Source organism: Pecten maximus, chromosome 2, assembly GCF_902652985.1.
Source record: "Pecten maximus chromosome 2, xPecMax1.1, whole genome shotgun sequence".
Classification (NCBI taxonomy): Eukaryota; Metazoa; Mollusca; class Bivalvia; order Pectinida; family Pectinidae; genus Pecten; species Pecten maximus.
Window position 1 is genome coordinate 37,630,396 of NC_047016.1, and position 24,421 is coordinate 37,654,816.

The window sequence follows — 24,421 nt, forward strand, 5'->3', positions numbered from 1 at the left end:
TAAAGTATTTTTGTTAAAAAGAAATGGAATAGACAAATACTTCAACAAGGTGCGTCATTGAGCCACCCCGACATTAACAAAAGAGGTCGAACGTTTTCTGGGATTCACCAACTACCACAGAGCTTTTATCAAAGATTGGGCCACAATATCAGTTCCTCTTTACGAACTTATTGGGGGAAAAGACCTTTCAGTTGGAAACGATCTATGAAATAACATTTGATCTGCTGAAACATACTCTTACTTCAACTCCTGCGTTGACTCTTTCAAACAAAGAGGATCCGTTTGTCCTTGATACAGATGTCTCCGACCACGCAATAGGTGGTGAACTTTCCCAGATCAGGACGGTCGAGAACGTACCATTGACTATGCAAGTTATGCGTTGACTGCTGAACAGCGGAACTATATCACTATTGGAAAGAGTTGCTGGCTATCATTAGACTCACCCAACATTTTCGTCATTACCTGCGAGGTCGAAAATTTCTGGTAAGGACAGATCGTAGCAGGACAATGCCTTATTGATTTCAGAGACCCTCAAGATCAATTAGTCACGTGGCTAGAAACATAAGTCAGTTTGATATCAAAATACAAAAGGAAATGCCACACAGATTTCCCAGTGGAGGATACATGTGGTGAATAGAAAACAAGCATTGAACCAACACTACTTCCTCGCGATGGGTGGCATTATTGCACCAAGGCACATAACAACTGACACCGGTTTCTCATCGAGGTGGATGAAGATGTTCCTTTCTCGCATCGCTAATAGGTGCATTGTGGTCTTCGGTAACATTGTTTCAGATACCAGTGAGAATGAGTCTCATTTGCACATAGAGATACATCAGGGATGTGTAAAAATTGTTGACAATGGTGAGGTTTGTTCTGAAAAAATCGGAAGTGCGATGATAATTAAAGGGCTAACTTGGATATTGCTCTAAAGACATCAAAGAGCAACAGATATAAGATCGGGACTCAGGTTTCTTAAGGGATTGGTTAAAATCTTCGCAGGAACCTAATGAGGGAGAGTTAAATCTGGGCAGCAAAACAATGAAGTGATATTGGATAATCAGAGATCTGTTTTATATTGATGAAGATAGGTTATTGTGGAAGAAACCAAAAGGTCACAAGCTATATGTATTTGTAGCTCCGCCGGATCTACGAAAAGATATCCTACAGTGTCAGGATGTCCCCCCGCGTGGACATTAGGGGATGAATAGGACAGAGGCAAATGTGGAAGAGAGATTTTACTGGTACCAACTGTCAAGAGATATCCAGAATTACGTCAGGTCTTGCGATATGTGTATTCGCAATAAGAAGGCTCAACGGAAGCCTCGCTGTCGGAAAGCCTTGTGGAATTCGAATATACACCATTCACTGCCAAAGAAGTTTGGCGATAGCAACAAAATGGTGTGCCTACTTTTCTCAATGCTATTTATGATCTTTTCCGATATACAAGCGCCCGGTATGAAGTCCTTGTGATGCAGACAGACATGGAACTCTTTCGATTCCAGGAATTTGTAACGGTGGCCCATCGCCCTGTCTCGTCTAGAGAGCTGTAAGATATGAAGGCGTCGTACATCTTATTGTCCAGACTTTTCGAGGGGGACTGGTACGACACTCTTCTATCCGTTGCAAACCTAGATTTCTTTCTGTACCGCAATACCAGAGCTATGATAAGAAAATGTCCAATAACAACCCCACATATCAATGCAATGTATTTCTCAAATTCCTTTGTGTACCCTAATTCGTTATCACACATTGCGTAGTTCGTAAGGTCTAGAAGTGTCACTCCCGTCAGATTAGCAGGGTACGCACATTCTATACTGTTGCCAAGACTCTCGTAGATAGATTTCCTTGGAGTGTCTTCTTTCGCTGTTACTTTGAGGAGTGATGCGACTTCGTACATACTACAGTTACATACGATAGGATTATTGGCAAGTGACACGGAGTTTGGCCAGAAAACGGCGAGGTCTCTAATTTCATCCTCTGTAATTGATTCAATAGCATTACTGTCCATATGATCAGACTGTCTGATTCTAAACGGAAGTGAGAAGATATGATTTCCATACAAATCTAGTTTTTCTAATGAGCCAAACTGAGTCAACCACTTCCCACCGTACAATTGATAGGGAACTCTTTTCATTTTGTTTCCTGTTAAGAATAGAACCCTGAGGTTAGGAAACAAAGGTTGTCAGCTCCGAACAGGAAAAAATAAACTGATATAACTCGCTTCTTCAGAGAAAACATGTCCGGAAGGTTCCAGATATTGTAACTTAGGACAAAGACAGTTTCTCTTCTGGTATTGTTTCAGTAATGTGCTATCGTTAATAGTCAGCCTAACGTCAACACTGTGAGAACCAGTCAGGTTATATGTGCTGTAGCATACAAGGCGCGGGTTGACGAAAGCAATCGGGTCCATGATGCCTTTTTATCTGTTCCAATATTTCACAATAAACAATACGCAGTTTTCCAAGGCACTGATATCGAGATCATTCCTGGGTTTGATAATCATCCTTTGATTCAGAACATTATTTGAATTAATCAGACATCCAAGAATGGACAAGGACCGTAACAGACCTGAGAACAGATAATGACCAACTCTATAGAGAAGCCGCTGTGCGTTTCAGCCAAAGAGTTGGTAAATTCTTGAAATGTAGTCCAATTCCAGGGCCTCTCGTCAGCGTCTATATGACACGTTATGTTCATGGAGTGCCCTGTTACGTTGGTATCTACATCAATGACATTTTCTGCATGGTTCAAATCTGTTTTTTCTTCGGAAAATCTGTTTCACTTTCTATCGGAGCATCGTTTGGCAGGATGCATTTACCCGATATAGTGGCTTACAAGTCCACTGTGATATATGTTAGGTCGAAATTTCGTGTTATTGAAGCATGAGAACTCGCTGACAGAGGAGTTGGCCACAACAAGTACAAGAACAGCGACATCCTACGAGTATGGTGAGGTGACGGTGTTATGAAACAGCTGTTCTAGGCGACAACAGTATATGTTACCATAGCTAAAACTTAGTCAAAGTCTGTTCAAGCACTGTTATTAACGGTTTAAACAATATCATTATATTGCTTGTTATGTAACGAACAAAAGCTAACCTCTGTCTGCGACTGCTTATTGTTTGTTATTGTTGATTATGCAGAAGTTACGATGAAATCGGTCACCCGACTTGTCGACCTATGACATGAGCATGGCACAGTTGTGACGCACAATGACATGGGATTTGTTTACATACCGCGTGTATTTGGGTTCATCCCGAATGGTTTATATAATATAATTCGATATTTCAAGGTGTTATACTAAACAAGTGTTAATTGTAACGTGGCCTATTACAGAAGTAACACAAACTAACCCACAGTTGCTAATGAAACTTAAAGAAACCACATTGTTATTCCTGAAGGTTGAATACTGAATACTTTTCAACACCATGCTTCTTCTAAATTTCCACCGATTAGAAGATAGCGAAAAGCCTGTCTATTTTTTACATCCAGAAACGGAAGTCACAATTGTACTTTTAGCATCATGTATCGCCTATATACCGAATTTTTCAAAATCGGACAATATCTACATTATTGTCCAATCAGAGGCCACTATTTCTTTACAATGTCAAAAACCGCTATGCACCAAATTTCAGCAAAATCAGGTAATATCTAAATTCCTACCAACAGAAAATGGCGGCCATCTTATAACATCCAGAAACACATGTCGCGGTATTGTTTAACCTTCAACAATGGACAAATCAGTACTTTTATTGTTTAATATTCCCACTGGAGTACATCAAGGCACTCTTGATGTAGTCAACCTATAATTAAGAAAATAATATTCACATTTTAACTTTTCAGAAGCGGTAAGATTGTCAAATCACAAAACAGGTTCGTGATTGTCCGGTCTTACACATTGATATACCAATTTTCATGATTTGGATGCCCCAAATAGAAGAAAAGTTATAGCTCAAAATATCTTAGCCAATCAGAGGTTGTTGCGGCCGTCTCGGGTGGTTTTCCTTGTTTCAATACAACCAAGACAAAGGCATTACTTCCACTAGTGGGATGTCTTTGTGTTAAAACTACAAAGACAAAGATATAAAAAACAATTTATTGAAAAATATATTTTTATTGACTGGCTCTTTTAATTGCACCATTTATGTATTAAAGAACGAGTGTGGTATATCACAGTTTTCGGTTGTAGATTCACGAGAAAGTGCTGGCCAGTGTAAACATGATGTAATCACTTTACACTGAAGCGTCAAACAAACACTTCCACAACAACACAATAATAGCCCCTCTATTGTTTTCTACAACACATCCATCATCCCTCTATTGTTTTCCAAAACACATTCATCACCCCTCAATTGTTTTCTACAATACATCCATCATCCCTCAATTGTTTTCTTCAATACATTCATCACCCCTCAATTGTTTTCTACAACACATCCATCATCCCTCTATTGTTTTCTACAACACATTCATTATCACTCTATTGTTTTCCACAACACATTCATTATCACTCTATTGTTTTCCACAACACATTCATTATCACTCTATTGTTTTCTACAACACATCAATCACCCCTCTATTGTTTTCCACAACTCATTCATCACCCCTCTATTGTTTTCTACAACACATCCATCATCCATCTATTGTTTTCCACAACACATTCATCACTCATATATTGTTTTCTACAACACATCCATCACCCCTCTATTGTTTTCCACAACACAATCATCACCCGTCTATTGTTTTCCACAACACATTCATCACCCCTCTATTGTTTTCCACAACACATTCATCACTCATATATTGTTTTCCACAACACATTCATCACCCCTCTATTGTTTTCCAAAACACATTCATCACCCCTCTATTGTTTTCTACAACACATTCATTATCACTCTATTGTTTTCCACAACACATTCATTATCACTCTATTGTTTTCTACAACACATCCATCATCCATCTATTGTTTTCCACAACACATTCATCACCCCTCAATTGTTTTCTACAACACATTCATCACCCCTCTATTGTTTTCCACAACACATTCATCACCCATCTATTGTTTTCTACAACACATTCATCACCCCTCTATTGTTTTCCACAACACATTCATCACTCCTCTATTGTTTTCTACAACACATTCATCACCCCTCTATTGTTTTCTACAACACATTCATCACCCCTCTATTGTTTTCCACAACTCATTCATCACCCCTCTATTGTTTTCCACAACTCATTCATCACCCCTCTATTGTTTTCCACAACTCATTCATCACCCCTCTATTGTTTTCCACAACACATTCATCACCCCTCTATTGTTTTCCACAACACATTCATCACCCCTCTATTGTTTTCTACAACACATTCATCACCCCTCTATTGTTTTCTACAACACATTCATCACCCCTCTATTGTTTTCCACAACACATCCATCACCCCTCTATTGTTTTCCACAACTCATTCATCACCCCTCTATTGTTTTCCACAACACATTCATCACCCCTCTATTGTTTTCTACAACACATTCATCACCCCTCTATTGTTTTCCACAACACATCCATCACCCCCCTATTGTTTTCTACAACACATTCATCACCGTTCTATTGTTTTCTACAACACATTCATCACCCCTCTATTGTTTTCCACAACACATCCATCATCCCCCTATTGTTTTCTACAACACATTCATCACCGTTCTATTGTTTTCTACAACACATTCATCACCCCTCTATTGTTTTCCACAACACATCCATCACCCCCCTTTTGTTTTCTACAACACATTCATTATCACTCTATTGTTTTCTACAACACATTCATTATCACTCTATTGTTTTCCACAACACATCCATCACCCCTCTATTGTTTTCTACAACACATCAATCATCCCTCTATTGTTTTCTACAACACATCCATCACCCCTCTATTGTTTTCTACAACACATCAATCATCCCTCTATTGTTTTCTACAACACATCCATCACCCCTCTATTGTTTTCTACAACACATCAATCATCCCTCTATTGTTTTCTACAACACATCCATCACCCCTCTATTGTTTTCTACAACACATTCATCACCCCTCTTTTGTTTTCTACAACACATTCATCACCCCTCTTTTGTTTTCTACAACACATTCATCACCCCTCTATTGTTTTCTACAACACATTCATCACCGCTCTATTGTTTTCTACAACACATCCATCACCCCTCTATTGTTTTCTACAACACATTCATCACCGCTCTATTGTTTTCTACAACACATTCATCACCCCTCAATTGTTTTCCACAACACATTCATCATCCATCTATTGTTTTCCACAACACATCAATCATCCCTCTATTGTTTTCCACAGCACATTCATCATCCCTCTATTGTTTTCTACAACACATCAATCACCCCTCAATTGTTTTCCACAACACATCAATCATCCCTCTATTGTTTTCCACAACATATTCATCATCCATCTATTGTTTTCCACAACACATTCATCACCCCTCTACTGTTTTCCACAACATATTCATCATCCATCTATTGTTTTCCACAGCACATAACCTCTGTATTGCACAAAACAAACTATATTTTAATCCTTTACAAAGACCTTATTATACAAGACTTTATGTATACTTGTGCTGGATACAAATTGGCATGAACAGCACAAGCATGGTTCATGATATTACAGCGACATCATGTTGACATAGCAAAGATGCAGTAAACTTAACACGCAGGATAACATTATATAAAACATTCAATATACCGCAGAACTGAGACTAGAGTCTATAAAACGATTGTCGGGATCTAGCTAACCAGAGTCAATCTTCATTACTGGAAAAGGGGCCATTCAAGTCCCATTAAATTTACTAGAATAAGAAACATAAGCAAATACCTCTGACTACATGTAAGTGCATGAAAATACCACTGTGTTATATGTAGGGGTCATGTACTGGTACGCCGGACACATCACACATGTTTATGTAAACAACTACTGAGTAAGCCATCAGACCGATTCCTGTTGCCTGTTTCTCTGCGATATCATTCTGAAGGTCCACGAGACATTCGGTCACACTAAAATGGCCTTTAGCTGCTGGACAATACACTCCAGCTGAGGAAAAAACAAATATCAAATATTTGAAAAAACACTTAAACAGAACAAGAATACTGGGTATTGTTAAAGCAATACATGCTCCCTACTGGGCCCCCACTAAAAATAGTAACAGTGACCTTGTCTTGACCCAAAATCTTTGAAACTCAAATTTTTCTGAGATATTATGGTCATTTATCATTGCAAGAAGCTTGATCAAAATTTCTCAAGGAATTCAATTAACAATACTGACAGCCTGTTGCTGTGGTGTCTAACTACCATTTCAGTCTCTGTAGAGAAATTCCAAGAGGCTATTAGGCAGCATATTTACCTTTCTTATCCTGGGCTGAAATTCTACTCTCCGACAGATCAGAACATTCTGATAGTGGTCGTAACCAGGGGATATCTGTTATCAGCTCCCATTTAGACCCATTGTCATTTTCCCCTGAAAAATCAACAAACAATCAAATATCACTAATGAATTGAATTAAAAAGATGATTTACTGGTCATAAGTGGGATGATGTATGCAATGAATGAATGAAATTGCTAATTAAGTAAACATATAAAACTCCAATAAGATTTATTAAGGATTGATTATATAATTATGAAACCTGAGTGAGGTAAAAAATATAGGATCTTTTAACACGCTATCAAGTACAGTAGATCTAAAACACATACAATGTTAATGAGAGGCACGGCCAAATAGTCGGTCCCAGGTTTCCTTGTTCAGACCATGGAGGTAGTTAGTTATTAGATATTATTTACAATATATATGCTCCAGACAGGGGCGATAGAACAAGAGGTCCTCTGTACGCTTGTGATATGGAAGAAGAAATTTCAAGCTATGGAGCAAATGGTTCCAAAGTTAAAGAAGAAGTGGATATTATTACTTGCCCTTTAGTATATATTAGTGATCTTCCAGTCATTTTTGAGATGGTGTCAAGGGGGTTCCCTGGTATTTAATATGGCAGTGGAAGTTACAAGACATGAGACACACTAACCTAGCATGGAAATAAAAACAGAATCTTCGAAAAGATGGAGGAGATAGCACTGGACATTATAACCAGTCAAATGATATATATATCACAATCTTTTAAGCAATTTTTGAGATGAGGGGATTCCTCGAGTACATGAACATGTAAATAATGCACAATCTCAGCCCCCCCATTCAGCTGTCACGCTATCACTATATATACCTGGTAAGTGAAATGGAGGGAAGAGCATGATAATGTAGGAAAGTACAAGTTATGAAGAGCAACCTATAGCTGCTGAAATATGTCGGGTGGTATATATAGAGGTTACACAATGAGTGGTTGTTGGATATGGAATTTATTTCACACGAGGAAGTTATTCTTTAAAAGTTACAAAAGAAGCGAGTGTCTTTTGCAACTTTTAAAAAATAACTTACTCGTGTGAAATAAATTCCATATCCAACAATTTCGAGTCGTGTGACCTGTTTCTACCACAATAATGTCGGCTTGAATCAAGGGGAAACGTGGCCAAGTATAATTTCGCCTATGCAATTAAAGTGTACCGGTGACGTCCGGGACCCGTCATTAGATTATTGATGACGTCAATAACAATTGCAGCTTGGGTCAAAGTTCACCGTGTTAGCCAATCGAAATGCGTACAGAGTTTATACCACGTGTGGTATAAACAGATTGTTAATCAACAGCTGTAATGATTAACTGATGATCTGAGAGTTGAATAACACAGGGTATTGTGGTAGAAACAGTTATTATGGTATAATCACTAGGACCTGACTTGTACAGAGGGAATACATACCAGCCATGGTATATACAATATCTGGGGTGGTATATACAGTATGTCGGGTGGTATATACAATATGTCGGGTGGTATATACAATATGTCGGGTGGTATATACAGTATGTTAGGTGGTACATACAGTAACTATGGTATAATCACTAGGACATAGCTTGTACAGAGAGAATACATACCAGCCATGGTATATACCATGCGATCCAAGGGGTACTTGGAGGACAGCACACCATCCAATTGTCTGAAGTTATATGACTGGAGTAACTCTCTGAAAAAAGTAGTTATTGATATAATATTTATATAAATGTATATATAAATTTTTATTATTTTCTGTTTATATAAATATATATACTGTATATATGTACATTTGTATACCAATAAATCTATAATACTTGAAAAGGGGAAATAACTCTGTCAAAATGTGTCGAATCATGAAATCAAAAACAGGTACACAACAAAATGACCTTGAATGTGTGCATAACCTCTTGTTTAAAAGGGAAAGCTAAATTTAGATATATTAGCTACAGAGTTTTCTAGAATGGGCCTATTGTTACAGAAATTACTACAAACTGGATGTTACATATCTCAAACAATATTACCATACATGACCCTTTACTTCATCCTTGATACTACAGGGGTTAGGTTAACTTCCACTCTATGTACCGCTAATAATATTGAAGGCCCGGATGCCCCCATCTTGTAGACAAAACGGAAAGATGTGTTTCATCCTTTGATGTACATCAAATGACTTTTGAGGTCATAACACTATTATATTATCTGCCTATGAACTTGGTTGTCGCTCCTGTGATCTGCATCAGCTTATCAAATTGTCTGGTTTTTTCCTGACACCAATAGCTACCATGTAGTTTTGTGCCTTCTATTTTGCCATGACATATTCTAAGAGTGCAGAGAGCAAAGGGATTGTAACCCTTTGAGTATTGAAGTTGAAGAGATCAAATGTGATCATTACCCCTGGAGTATTGAGTTGTAGAGATCAAATGTGATTGTAACCCCTGAAGTATTGAGGTGTAGAGATCAAATGTGATTGTAACCCCTTGAGTATTGAGGTGTAGAGATCAAATGTGATTGTAACCCCTGAAGTATTGAGGTGATGAGATCAAATGTGATCATAACCATTTCAGTATTGAGGTAAAAACAGTGTCTTTATTTGGGGACATACATCTGTGGAGAGCTAGGTACTTACAGGTTTATACCGATGAAGAGGTTAGGCCAGGTAGATACTCTGGTCCTGTTGTACATAGAGTCCTGGGGAGAAGGGTTGTAGTCATACACCACACAAAGCCCATAGTTCCCATCAGGTCCTCCAAACAGCCTCTTCTCCAGACTGGCTCTATCAAACTGAAGTTAATCATTCAAATCACAGAGCTTATATTTGGTGATTACTTACATATCATACAAGACAATGAAATATCAAACGCAAACATTTCACATGTACTGGTATATAAACTTCTATGAATAATAATTGACTTTCTTAATTTTATGTTATTTTATTTTGGGGGAGTTTTTTTGTTTGTTTTTTTTTGTTTTTTTTTAATTTAAATATCATTCAATAAATTTGAGTAAGAACTTCTTAGCCATGCACCAGATGGTAGAAGTATAGTTTATAATCACCTTGTGTAGTGGACGGAGGTAGATTACACGATTTTTGGTGGCTGACAAAGAAGTTATCTCATCTAACAGTGATTCCTCATCAAGTTTCCTACATTGGGCAAAGGACATCTTCTGAAGTTTGGGGACAGATACTGTTTTCACTTTTTTCAACACTCGGCAGGCACAACCTGTGTGTAAACAAAAGATATAGAGGGTAAATGAAAACATGCCAGGTACCACTACATGTACTACCACAAATACAACATTTAAGAGTTGACAGAATCATTCCAATAAAATTTCAAACACACATGTAATCAAGAAATCACCGGTAATTTTTCCTTCAAAATACTGTATAACATGTAATATGATTCAAAGCAAACTTGAACTTGAAACACAATCCTGATACAAGTTTTGGAATCATGTTACTGTATATTTGTAACTGTTACATTGGCACCCATAAAAGGAAAGATGTTCAGCCTTCCTCCACAAGCATCACTGTCACCACAAGAAAACTTGCAGTTGAGTTCCTTCCTGAAGGAGGAGTATGTAAACCTGTCATAATGCTTGCTGCTTCAAACAAACAGTATGGGAGAATTTCTCTTCAGCTCAACAAGTTGAGTGTCATACTTTTAAACATCCTTAAGAGCTATTAAGATAATGACCTCTGTTGCATTAAAGTGAGGATTTGACAGATGACTACTTAGAACAGTGTTTTTCCTTAAAATTTTGGGAAAATCTAATTTGACAAATGGGAAAAGTAAACGTTTACATGCCAATTGTAAACTGGAAAATATTTAAATGGAGATGATCGTTTTCTAAAACAGGCAAGCTAATCAACTTAATTCACAGTTTAACTTCTAGCTTTACAGGATACATTGTAGAACAAATCAATTTTGTTCATTGATTCGCCGTTTTTCTGATCATTTATGGGTAATAATATTACATGACACTGTATATTGGTATATATATCTGTTACATATCAATATATAACTTGTATATACATTTGTACATTTGAATTTCGCACGCTAAACTTTAACTTAACTTTTACCTGCGAGGACAAGATGTTTGCGCATGCTTGTAGGAAGAACAAAGACAGCCATATACGTGTCAACATGTTTGATATCGGTGATACGGAAAATTGTTTAACACGCAAACTACAGCTTGCGGTGAGTACCAAAACCCATGAAATATGTTATGATGTTTATATGTATACAATACCTGTTGTTATTAGGCTTATATAAACCTGTGTGGATAAACAGCGATATTGTTACATGTGTCGGTATGTAGACTATGTGCCGCGGTATGTGTGTACACGTACAGGTGCACGGTAGTGTTGTTTACTATTCCAACTTTGTATCGCTAGGTAGGGTGTTTATTATCTTATATGTACGTGGTAGTGGTAGGAATATAAATATCTTATGCATAATTAGTATAGTTATGAACAGGTTGTTTATACAGCGCACGCTTGTGTATTACCTGTTGTTACAATGGTATATATATATTATTAGCCATTCCGTGACGGACCATTAAGGTGTCTCGTACCATACATTTACCTGTAAATATATGAGGGTCTGATTCGGGATATTTTGTCAGTGTATTATTGTATATAGATAAATATTCAAGCTACTATATTGATTGTGATTTGTATACTTGTACGATGTAATAGGCCACTATATATTGGGCTGTGTACTATTTAAGGGTGTATCTATTATTGTAGTTTATATCCGGTCATGTGACGATAGCTGTCACACTGTCACACTGACGAGTGTGGTGTACCTTGGCCAGTGAGGTGCCTCTCCAGCATGGTCAGCGACCCTGGGCATTTGGCATGGTGATGGAGGCAGGTCAGGGTGCTTTAAGGTTCCAGGGATATGGTGGATATGGTGGCTCCTCAACCCCTATATAGGAACGTTGTACAGTACAGTTACTGTTGTGCTAACATCGATGTGGATGTCAGCCTACTTGATGATGACAGTGAAGGAATAGAGTCCTCCAATGGTTATATGAATGTATCTTGCCATATGTATTATTGTGTGTTATTTTAAAGTATGGAAGTGAGAGAGACTAGTATATTTTGTCATCCCTGTTTTGTATATTGTCATTGTTTGTATATAAAAGTGTATATAGTGTAAATCAACTTGTTTCTGTTGTACTTGTGGGAACTAGCAATTTGCTCATCCCGTTATAATATCTATGGTAACTTTCGAGGCATTCCAAACAGACACTGCAAATCTGAGTCATCCAAGTCTTGAATATTAAATGCAGGTCATTTGAAAATCTGACCAGTCAATTGGGTCATATACGCTGGATTGTCTTAATAAACACGTAAACCAGAAAAAATTGGGTGAGTTGGCAGCCATGGTAATATTTGCTGTTCTTTGTGTCTAAGTTTTACAAAGTTAACAGTCACACTGAGTGAACAGACATACAAATCCTAGTATGCCTCAAACTGGTATCTTTTCCAAGATTTTATAGGATTTTTAACAATCATCTCAATTTGAAATTTTAAAGTTAATATTGGGAAAAAAATAAGGTTAAAAGGCATAGGATTTAGAGCCTTGTAGTGCATCCAGTTATACATGCTGGAAAAAACACTGTGCAATTTACACATAAAGCGGCCCTACCTGTGACGCGACCAAGCTTGGGACAGTCGGTGAGGACAAGATCGGTGATTCCAACCATGTTTAGTGATAGACACAGCAGACTCTTGGACTTAACTTCCAGTATCTGGAGCACAATGTAATCATAATCAGTATCAATATGTTTTCAAGTGCTTTTATTTCTAACACGGAAATAATAAAATTGAAAGTAAGATGAGACTTAATACAAATTTAACCCCAACCCCATTCCCCTTCATGGTCAAGTGTGACCTTTGAAGAATCTCCAAATTCAGAGCAAGTGTAGAAGTAGAAATTTAGGATGTAAGGTTATGGTGTCAGTATAAATTAACCTGTCCAGCATTCAGGGGTTCATAAGATTTTTGTACACAACTTCGGGATATCTTATTCTCAAGCTGTGCGAAGACGGATATTAACATTAATGATATTTACTATCAATATATAGATATCCCCTGTATAAGTGTACATGTATTGTTTAATTACGTATTTTCGTAATAATATCACAAATGACAAAACCAATTAAGAGCATTACAAACAAGAAGTCCAGTAGGACCAGATACTGCCTCATATTGATGACTGGCTCTCTAAATACCTCACTATTCCAGTACTTGTTAGTGTTAAAAATAGCAAAGGATTTTAACACAAATATAAACGTGTATCATCATCTTACTTGTATGTGGTCATCCTCAATCACAGGGTCACTGGTACTAGTCGCCTGGTCAATCATCCTCTTACCAGCCACATAACTGTCTACAGGAGGCCTGGCGTTACTGATCGTGGAAACTCCAACTAAATACGAAAGATAATGACCATTAGAAGTACATGTATGTTTACAAGGTCACTGTTGTAGACTTGCATCAATTTTTTTTTAACAAACAGGAAAATTGAAAAATATTCAAAACGGCCTATCTTCTAGTCTAGAGAGAATACAATATAAAATATTACATTGAATCCCATCTTTTTTTTTAATTTTGATAAAATTTTTAGATTTTGAAACCTTAGAATTTAATATTATTAATTTAATGGTTTCCTTGTGATCGTGCTATATACATGTAAAATGTATTTCAATTTTAAGACAGAATAATCAATATTCTTGTGTGCAGTAAATATAAGATATGCAACATACGCATACATGCATTCCAAAAATCAGTGTGAATTATCTTTGAATGAATAAAAATAAATCAAATATCTTTGTAATATGAAGTCATAACAGATATAACCCTATATAATGAAACTTTGGACAGTATTAAACTTACCTGAGTTGTGAGTGGTTGGACCCCCCATGGAGAGGCAGCTGATGACCTGGTTTGAAGGGTCACTCTGTGAGGCTGTAGCACGAGTCTGACATGCCTTGTCATTGTCTTGTCCCCTTTGTATGGAGTTGTCTACCTTTGTAACGGCTAACTTAGGGTCGGCCACAGTAGACGGGCCTGGATCGTCAACAGTACACGACCAAAACGCACCCATAGCACTGGGAGGGATAGGGGGACTGACCTGAGCATCCCTGATCCTCATGTTACCGTACATCTGACAACAGGGCGAGAGGAGGACAACCATACCAGAGCAAGTATGTAGTATACCTCTTACAGGGAAGTCACATCGTATCATATCCCTGTCGACGGCCTGATCCTCTACTGGGCTCTTACTTCTAACCAAATCCTGATTCGGGGCCTCATCATCTACTGGGCTCTTACTTCTAACCAAACCCTGATTTGGGGCCTGATCATCTACAGGGCTCTTACTTCTTACCAAATCCTGGTTTGGGGCCTGATCCTCCACTTGGCTCTTACTTCCTGTACTCTGGCTTTTGCCCTGATCATGTATTGGACTCTTCCTTCTAACCATATCCTGGTTTGGGGCCTGATCCTCCAATGGGCTCTTACTTCTGACCATATCCTGGTTTGGGGCCTGATCCTCCAATGGGCTCTTATTTCCTGTACCCTGGCTTGTGCCCTGATCATGTATTGGACTCTTCCCTCTGATGGTTTCATTTGCCTGGTTTTGGGCCTGATCCTGTACTGGACCTGTACATGTAATTATGTCACAAACAGGAGCCTGATCACCTGACATGGTGATACAGCTAATGATGTCCTGGTCTGGGATGTAACTCTGTGACTGACCTTTTTTATCTGTTTTTGATTTTTCCACATTTCTTTCATCTACTTTTGCATTCTCTTCATCAGATCTAGTATCGTGTGATGTACTGATAAGGCTACCCCTGTCTGATGCATCTGTATTATCTTCAGTCCTATTCGTACGTTGCTTTTTATGGCAACATAAATCACTGTTGGATGTATTTTTCTCTTCAGATCCTTCTGCCAATTCATCCTGCAGACTTAAAATCTCCTTTTGACCTTGAGTTGAATTTCCCTCATTTTGAAAACTTTCATCCTTTTTCTTATCCTTATTGGCCTTTAAGTGACATTCTTTGCTTCCGTTCTGATTCGTATTTTCATTACTTAAGACTGTAGATGTATGCGTCTCTGACGAAGTATTTCCTACATCACTTGCTTGCCGTTGTACCATGCTGATTTTCCGTAAATCTCCTTCAGTGATAATATGCAGGATTGAAGGCAAACCACAGTTATGTAACACATCACTGAGTGTCTCACACGGACCACTAGGAATGTCGGTCTGTAATATTGCGATGATCTTTTTACCATTAACAATGGACACATCAATTTCACCTGACCCCACGTACGTACTGCGACCAGAGATTGTGACCACAATGTCACGTCCCAGCTGCCTGGTCCCCGTGGCTTTAGGCCTGTGCATGGTCATCCCCAACATGATAACAACATTAGATACTATCCCCTGACATCTGTCCCTGTGTGGGGTCTATAGTTATCTCCCCTGACTCAGACCGTACACTTACTTCCCCTGACAGTGTGATGTTGTTCTCCTGTATGACTTTCTCTGATCTGTTGACTTTTTCACTTGTGACTTTGTAACCTCTTGGCTCTTCTCTTCTTACAATCAGAACCGTTTCTTCATCAACTTCATCTTCGTCAGAAATATTCTTCCTCCTCCTCTTCATCTTCCTCCTCTTCTTTTTCCTCTATTCTATCAGATTTTTCACCCTTCCTGTCACTTGTGTTATTACCCTTTATCCGACCTTTCAGACTGGAATGTGTTTCTGCACTCTCTGTTGTTACTTGTTTGTTATATTTCAAGCCTGTAAACAAATGACCACTTGTGGTCACTTTGACAGGATTTATTGCTTCACCACATGTCTTACATTGTCCTTGACCTTCCATGTTACATTGACATTGTCTCTTACCCTCATTATCTGTCTTACTTCGTCCTTGACCTTCCATATTACATTGTCTCTGGCCATCATTATCTATCTTACTTTGTCCTTGACCTTCAATGTTACATTGACATTGTCTCCGACCCTCATTATCTGTCTTACTTTCTCCTTGACCCTCAATTTTACATTGATATTGATTATCATTATCAATTTTATCATGTCCTTGACCCCAATTTCCAGACTGATGCTCTTCTAATTTGCAATGAATATGATTTTGTTGGTGACCTTTGGATATACTGTAACCTTGACCTTTACAACTGGTAAAATTGTGTGTTTGAGCTTTACTGGCACTCTGACAGTGGCAACAGTGGAAATCACTTTGGTTAGTTAAATCACCAATTTTACTGTCTAAGTCTGCCATCTTGTTATCCTCTGTCAGGCACACAACATTGCTTATGCAATCCTTAGAGATAGCCTGGTCAGTCCTCCCTGCAGAGGGTTCTGTGGTATCCATACATTGGCTTCCTTCTTCAACTTCAGCAGGACTATCAGGCACATGAACAACTTTATTGTTTTCTGTTGTCAAACATTCAGAAACATCCATCTTTTCTACATTTTCGGAAATGCTAGGACAACTTGGTGAATCCTTCCGTTGATCTGTCATATCTTCACATTTTTTATCTTGTTCATCTGAACCCTGTGTTTTACCAACATCATTAGTATTTTTTCCTGATTTGCTTTCCTGTCCGTCCACACCCAAGTCCTGGCCATCTGAACTTTGTTCCTCGTCTGACCAGGTGTCGTCTGCCATATCTTCACCATGCAAAAGAAATGCATCATCCTCATCAACGACCTCTAACCTTTCCTCCTCCAGCTCAATCTCATGCTCTGCCTTCATCTGACTCATAGCCTCGTCTATTTTGTTTTCAGTGTAAGAACTCTCACACACTGGTAGAACCTTCTTCGGGTCCCCTGAAATACTACTCGGCTTTTGTCCTGGCAGACATGCTTCTGCTTCATTACGCATGAATATCCGATCATGTGATATTCCACTTGTTCCTGATCTCTGATTGGATGATGCCATGTCATGTGACATTAAGCTGGATGAAAATGGCATTCTCATATTATTTGTGTCATTACTTTCTTTCAACAATACTTGGGATGAAGATAATTGCTCTTGCGATGTTGATGCCATTTCTGTAACCCGATTGTCTGTTTTACATTGGATATTTGATAACACTTTTGCAACCACAGATGTACCTGGTTCTGTGGTATTAGATACACTCTTTTCAGAACAATCTCTCTGATGTTCACATGAGCTATCTCCTGATTTACTTGATGTTTCATTATGATCATTCTTTGGTTTTTTCTAAATTTGTTAAAATATTATCTTCAGCAATTTGATTGGCTAATCCACTGCCTTCTTCATCAGGTGGTTTACTAATGCCTTCCTGATTGGCTGGTACAGGTTCTGCTCCTCCTTGGTCATCACCAAACCCCTGATGTACCAGTTCATTATTATTATTGTCATTTTCATTATCCGAATCATCGCTGGCATCAACAACATTGGAGACATTGGGTCCATGGTGGTTTCCCACAAGAGCCGAGGACATTCCAAGACCGGTACCAGCACTCAGCCCCACCCTATATAAAAAAAAACAAAAGTCCATTCTCTATTCGAACCTTAAACAACATCAGATATCATCCAAAACTGTAAAATAATACAACTTGAATTACGTTTTTCATTTTTCGTTGTTGCCTCAATTTCACAAAATTATGCCACATTGGAAATAACGATACATTCTTTCTCAAACAACTCTTTAATACAAAACTAGCTTAGTACATGAACCAGACTAGACTACCTGGAACAACCCTTGGGAGGTTCACGGAACATATGTTCCAGATGCAATAGCTCCAGGTTGGGAAGTTGCTCGATGAACAGACAGAAGTCGGCTAGTCGTACGGCATGGCATCGCCGTAGATACAGTTCCCTCAGCTGCGACCATGCTTGTGCTCCTGAAAACATCATAGTTAGACTGAAAATCTAACCCAGTATCATGCTTAAACTCACAATAGATTACTAAGTAAAACAAATGATCTGTGTGTCAAGTCAGATGTAAAATAATGATAAAAACAATGCTAAAGCTTTCCGCCTACTTAACAAATATCTGTTGATGGCAGCAATACCAAAATTGTAATGATAAGACATTAGATTACGATGTTTAATTAGTGATGGAGTGAAAAGTAGATACATAAATATGATTTTGAACTTTTCAATTAAACAATTAATGTAGTTTTAAAAGCTTGGGATTAATACCCTGGAAAATTATAGTTTCAATATCAGATGATGTTTTTTAAATAGCATATACAAATTTTGAAAAATTAATGAATATATTTCACAAAAGTAAAAAGCTTAATAAATATTATGCAATATTTGACTAAACATGCTGACTTACCAGGTATAAGCCAGGCTGTCGGTTTGTGTATGTGTGGACAGTTGTAGATCTGTACATGTTTGAGTTCAGGGAAACACTGCCCAACAGATTTCATCCCAATGTCTGTCACCATTGCTGGGTGTTCCACCACATCTGACAAGTGTTCTGCAGCCAGGTCTTCATTTGTCCACTGTCCTTTAGTTCAAATGTTCATTCACAAATCAAATCACATATTTATATATATTTATCAAATCAAATTGTGGTTGTGACATAAGTTTGAAATATGGAAAATGTCAAAAAATTATTACTTTATAATATATATTCTTGGTTTTCTTGAAGTACCAAATACTCAGCATAGAAAAGACAGATCAGAAATCTGCAAAGGCAACAGGGCACTGACTGAAATTTGTCTTTTTTTTCCCTCCTCGCTATGATGAAATAATTCCAATTTATCTTTTACAAATACAGAGTATACTACTTACCTGGCTCTGGAAAAGCATCCACAAATCCAAGATGTAGAGTTTGAAGGAATCTAAAAGAAACATCTGCAAGACGTAGCGAAATGAACAGACTGTCCTTGGTTAGTGAAGGCTGTAGACACAATTCCTCCATACTGAAAGTACAGATAGAACATACAGTAGTATCATGTCTACTGGCTACTTATATAATTACCCCCAAAATGTCACAATAAATGTGTCTGTTCAGGGTTTTACCCGACGCAGAAAAAACATAAAAGACTTCCAAACTAAATGTCTGCGCCTCCTTGGGATGCATTGTAATTCCAAAATCTGCCTTACAATGAAAAAATAAGTTGATTTCAATTGACACTAGTATTTCATTATGTTTTTATCTCATTACTTCAGACAACATTTTTATACCTGATGACCAACTTGAATTGCTTTACCATGATTTTGACAATTTCAAAATGTCATTGGACTCCTGTATTTCAAAAATGGGAGTCAGAGACTCCCAATTTTCACATCTGAGAGTACCTGGGACAATGCATAACACAATTACAGGGAAACCCGTTTGTTGTACATATACAACTGTATTCCTAATATGACAATGTATTTTACAGTCTGGCTAACATCAGAATATTATATATGTAATTGTAAGCTGGTGATTCTTTAAGTAAAGTACAATGTACATGTTGTTTGCAACTAGACCAATATGTATTTCACACAACTTGTATATTAGTATCATATCCTGATATATGGAATCTATATATATAGAAACCAGCCTAGTCCCCCAGACCATATCATAAATCATCATCCATTGTAGACCTGACTTGTAGACTGAATTCTGTAGACTAAATGTTTTCTTAAAATTAAACTTCCAACCACATCCTATCCTACCCTCTGCAATACTGTATCCAATTCTCTGGGTTTTCTGATTTTTTTTTTTTACTTTTGTAGGGTGTTGGGGGGAGGGGTAGGTATCCGTAATGGGCCACATTCCTAATTATTTCCTATCAAAGCTTATTTCCCAACATTTCCAGTTTACTCCTTAAGATTTCCTTTCGGATTCACCAATCATTTTCCCAAAATGAACCAAAAATGCCCGTGAAAAGTGCTATGGGGTTAGGGGCTGATGTACTGCTAACTACATGTGTATTATATCCAACCCCACCATTGAAGCATTTCATAACAGGTAACATTTTCATCAATACAGTATGTAGGATAGGTATTTACTTTGGAGCAGCTGTGATGACCATGTAACCAACATCCATCTCCAGGATGAATTTACATGCTCCAAACTTCAGGTGGTTGATCTTTTTGAAGCCTTCAATTCTCCAGCTATCTTCTACAACATGTTGGATGAGTCCTCCTGTAAAGGGGACACCGATGGTTCAAAATAAATTTTGCCATTATTAAATGGCTAATGATAATGACATATCAATAAGAGGACTTTTCATTTATTACAGAATAGATGGAATCAAGTGGTTCTTTTCATATATATTAAAATCAAATCACTTAGATTACTTAGTACTATTTTATTTCAAATAACGATGATATCTATATAATCGCTAAAAAAGTCATCAAATTAATAGAACATTTTGAAGTTGTTATGCACATCATTATTCAAAGAATGAATTTTGTATTCAACATAAGGAAATCCCATGACATACCTAAGATTGGCACTCGTATTAGTTCCAGCCTTTTCAAATTCTGTGATGTGGCAAGAGAAGCAATCAGTCGTACATACTTGAGTGGGTTAGAATTGGCTGGTCCCCCGCAGTGAGCCATTACAAATGTCTGCAGCTGAGGTGCAGCAAAGTCCATAAATGGATGCTGGCCTGACAAGTGTACCCATCGCAACTGTAGATGCTTCAAGAACATAAGCGGAGGCAAGTCTGGAATACATACACCAATCAGGTGCAGGGATGTAATTCTGGGGTTTTCTGATAATCTCAGTTTGTTTGCATCATCAAATGGAAAATTTCCAATCCTATTCTTGAAAGTTCCTAATATTTCCACCTCTGGTAGATAAGCCAAAACAGCCTCAAGAAGGTAAATGTCCGAAATTTCAATTCCTTTGAGATTTTTACATAAATCCAAAGCTTCCGTGATTCCAGGGACACTCAACGTATCTAAACCTCTGGTACGGCGTTTGGCTATATATGGTACATGCAAACCTTGAATATATTCTACATCTCGACAGCGAATCAAAAGATTGTTCAAAGTTTTATCTGTTATTTTGTCAGACATCCAACCAAAAACATCCTTCTCTGTGAAATCAATTTTCTTCCTAACTCGCAAATGAAGTGATACTGCTTCATGTAGCTTTTTAGATTTGTGATCCATTTTCATCACATCCTTCAAGGGAAGATGATCTAAAATATGACACAAAATTTCCAGTGAAAGAGTCAACAACCAACTTTTGTTTAGCATACTATCCTCAACCTCTTTATCCGCTGAAACAACCATTGCCACAGGTTTAACACCTGGTTTAAGTCGTTTTCTTTTGTTCATTATGCTCTTGAAAGATTCTCCCGCTTCCTGCAAAAATAGAAACTGTTTATAATCAGTACAAAATGAAAGAAATATACTGTTTCATCCTTTTATCTTCAAAGAAGGCTAATAAAATGTAAATAAATGAATATGATTACAGAAGTTAAAATTCCCACTACAGCAGCTAAAATATGCCATTTACAGGTACTTACATATACCTTATCTGACAATACGCCATAATGCATATATTGACAGATGAAGATATGAATATGTGGTACCTTAGCTTTCTTCTGGCCCTGATTACCATGTCTGGGCCAGAGTGCATTGTATCACAATGCATGTGAAAACGTGGAATTCTCTTACACCGTTTAATTTTGGTGTCGCTGAAATTTTGGTGCAGATAAAATAAAATTGGGCGTGACATAACACCTTAATGGCAATTCCACGTTTCTATACAGTCCTGTGCATTCTACGTATACGGCCCTACACCTGACATGGTCAGAAGAAATTCGGGCTAGTAGCCATAGTACCTGTGTCATCGAGTGTGCATCATAGTGTATTTTACGCCATACGAGTTTCCTCACACACGAGAAAATTGTAACTGTTATTTTCATTAAATAACTGGTTTTGTCAGTGATATATTTCATTTCTAAAAAATCTGTAAGAAAAAGGCCCTTGGTTAGAAAATCAATCGAATTTCGTGTCAGAATCTGACAATGTGAAGGCACTTTAAATTACACTGTGGGTCAATACCTGTGTTTTAATGCTTCATACTTGACAGCTCTTCTGCATGTTTCTTTTTGGAGATGATGTACGTTCTTCAAGTCTGCAGTATATCATTGAGTGCTATCGTTTACGTATTAAATGCGGAAAATCACTTGCACACTAAGAACCATAACAGGAAATGCTATATCAACTACTAATATGAATATCGAAAAGTCCTGATCAGTTAGACGTTTTATTATTATGTATATTCAAAATAGCGTCTACATAACAATGATTAACAGAAATCCGGAAAGTGTGATAAAAATATTATTTTATTTTCTAATATCGAAACATTTTATTTTTATTTCAGCTGTTTAATTTCAATATGTTCAGTATGATACTGTAGAATCTGGATTTTGACTAATGTACAGTAGTTAAGATATGGATTCTGGTAATTAGAAAACTGGGCCGTTTTCGTTTTTGCGTTTCAAACGGTTTGACCAGTTGGACCGTTGTTGTTCGTTTATGAAATAAAGACCGACCTGCTGATTTTATATTATTTTCCAACGAGCTATGGCAAAAGCTTTTAAGGCCTGTGTTAACATTTGCAGGTCCGTAAAGATATAAGTTTGAAATATTACATTTAAAACCTGACGAACCGCTTTGTCCGTAAAAACGAGCATGCCCTAAATAATGTTGTCAACTAAGGCAGAGACCTATATTAAGTATTAAGTATATAGGTCTCTGACTAAGGTTATAACTTTTTAAAATACAGTTTCCATTATAGATACTGATGCTGGATTAGTTTTAAGACACATTTAGATTAAAACTTTGTTATATAATAATTTCCTAATCAAATCTTTTTAAATGTGCATATTTTCCAAAATACACATATGGTACGTGTTGTCAGAAGTCCTATAGAATATTTCGAAATAATATTTGTAGAAGTAGGATGAGACCAGAGACTTGTCTTAGAAACGTTTTCGTTAAATTAATATCGAGGTCCAAACGACCAGGTTTGTTTGTTTATGAAATATAAGGACGGACCTGATGATTTTATGTTGTCTCTAGACAAGCAGTAGCAACGATTTTCAATGCCTGCATTTACCTACACGCACTAAATAACCAAATACCCCCCCCCCCCCCCCCCCCCCCTTTTTTTTCATCTTATCTGCACTTAATATTTTTTTTAAAAATCATCACTGTATATAACCCTCTTCACGCCCCCATAACCAACAGGTCGATGCTAATGTAATCGTCATTTTTGACGGAATTAGCAAATCATAAAGAAGAAGACCTCTGGAGGTCCTTCAGAATATATGCCTGAATATTGCATTTAAACATATTTTCTATTTTCTTGAAAGATATTAATTTGCCGCCGATTTCAGTTTGCAGTCTTTACCCTATGTATATAAGACATAATGAAAGACTAATTATTTGCCGGTTTAGGGAAATTTGGAATCAAGACACGCTATTGATTTTAAAATGTGAATATATTTAAAAACTGTTAAGGGTGACCAAATCATCATGGTATAATAAAAAAAATCATCATGAAATAAATATTATATATATGTATGCAAAAAATACGAACTAATTACTCTATGAAACTGTAATAGTTTTAGCAGCCTTTTAACAATAACACGAAGAAGTGATTACCTTCTACGTCAATTGTAACAACTTCTATTGTCTATAATATACAGTATCTACATGTATAACTACTTTATTATAGCTAAATTTTAGTAAAACAATTGTGAAAAAAACTATTTCAGTTTATATCAATCATTCTTATTGTTGGCCTGATTTGAAAGGCGCAAGGAATCTTACTGGGGGAGGAAACGGGGGTACAAAATGTTCCTTGGGACCCTCATGGTCTATAGACGGTGCTGCTAAAAGAATGGAACGTTACATTTTGAGACACACAAAATCATATTCCTGATTCAAATGCAGTCTTATTATCACCAAAAATGATTCAAACTGATATAATTTTGTTATCT

The 24,421-nt window shown here is 37.3% G+C and overlaps 2 protein-coding genes across 3 annotated transcripts; both read right to left on the minus strand.

Moving 5' to 3' along the window:
- Window positions 1–4,084: 4,084 nt before the first annotated feature.
- Window positions 4,085–22,622, minus strand: LOC117342824 (F-box only protein 38-like). The gene is made up of 17 exons (XM_033905086.1): window positions 22,476–22,622; window positions 20,900–21,770; window positions 20,463–20,598; window positions 19,254–19,384; window positions 18,793–18,966; window positions 18,199–18,352; window positions 17,690–17,980; window positions 16,367–17,436; window positions 15,962–16,089; window positions 14,343–15,924; window positions 13,757–13,875; window positions 13,093–13,195; window positions 10,490–10,656; window positions 10,062–10,216; window positions 9,037–9,125; window positions 7,409–7,522; window positions 4,085–7,098 (listed from the first exon to the last, which is right to left on the minus strand). The coding sequence occupies exons 2-17, from the start codon at window positions 21,741–21,743 to the stop codon at window positions 6,920–6,922; spliced, it is 5,436 nt and encodes a 1,811-aa protein (XP_033760977.1). The 5' UTR covers window positions 21,744–21,770; window positions 22,476–22,622; the 3' UTR covers window positions 4,085–6,919.
- On the minus strand, window positions 15,915–17,672 carry LOC117321985. 2 transcript variants are annotated; one of them, XM_033876640.1, is made up of 2 exons: window positions 16,397–17,672; window positions 15,915–16,336 (listed from the first exon to the last, which is right to left on the minus strand). In XM_033876640.1, the coding sequence occupies exons 1-2, from the start codon at window positions 17,529–17,531 to the stop codon at window positions 16,095–16,097; spliced, it is 1,377 nt and encodes a 458-aa protein (XP_033732531.1). In that variant the 5' UTR covers window positions 17,532–17,672; the 3' UTR covers window positions 15,915–16,094. The 2 variants fall into 2 exon arrangements, with proteins under 2 accessions (XP_033732531.1, XP_033732529.1); XM_033876638.1 differs by having other exon boundaries at window positions 15,915–16,396; window positions 16,451–17,671.
- Window positions 22,623–24,421: the final 1,799 nt, after the last annotated feature.

Excerpts from the sequence above, each read along its gene's own strand:
- LOC117321985 (XM_033876638.1), bottom strand. The coding sequence starts at position 17,531 with ATGGCATCAACATCGCAAGAGCAATTATCTTCATCCCAAGTATTGTTG. Across the intron at positions 16,397-16,450 it reads ATGTCAATGTAACATTGAAG|GTCAAGGACGAAGTAAGACA; the intron begins GTCAAGGACAAA and ends GTAATATGGAAG.
- LOC117342824 (XM_033905086.1), bottom strand. The coding sequence starts at position 21,743 with ATGAACAAAAGAAAACGACTTAAACCAGGTGTTAAACCTGTGGCAATG. Across the intron at positions 18,967-19,253 it reads GGATGCTTTTCCAGAGCCAG|GACAGTGGACAAATGAAGAC; the intron begins GTAAGTAGTATA and ends TTTGAACTAAAG. Across the intron at positions 7,099-7,408 it reads TTCAGCCCAGGATAAGAAAG|CTGGAGTGTATTGTCCAGCA; the intron begins GTAAATATGCTG and ends TTTTTTCCTCAG.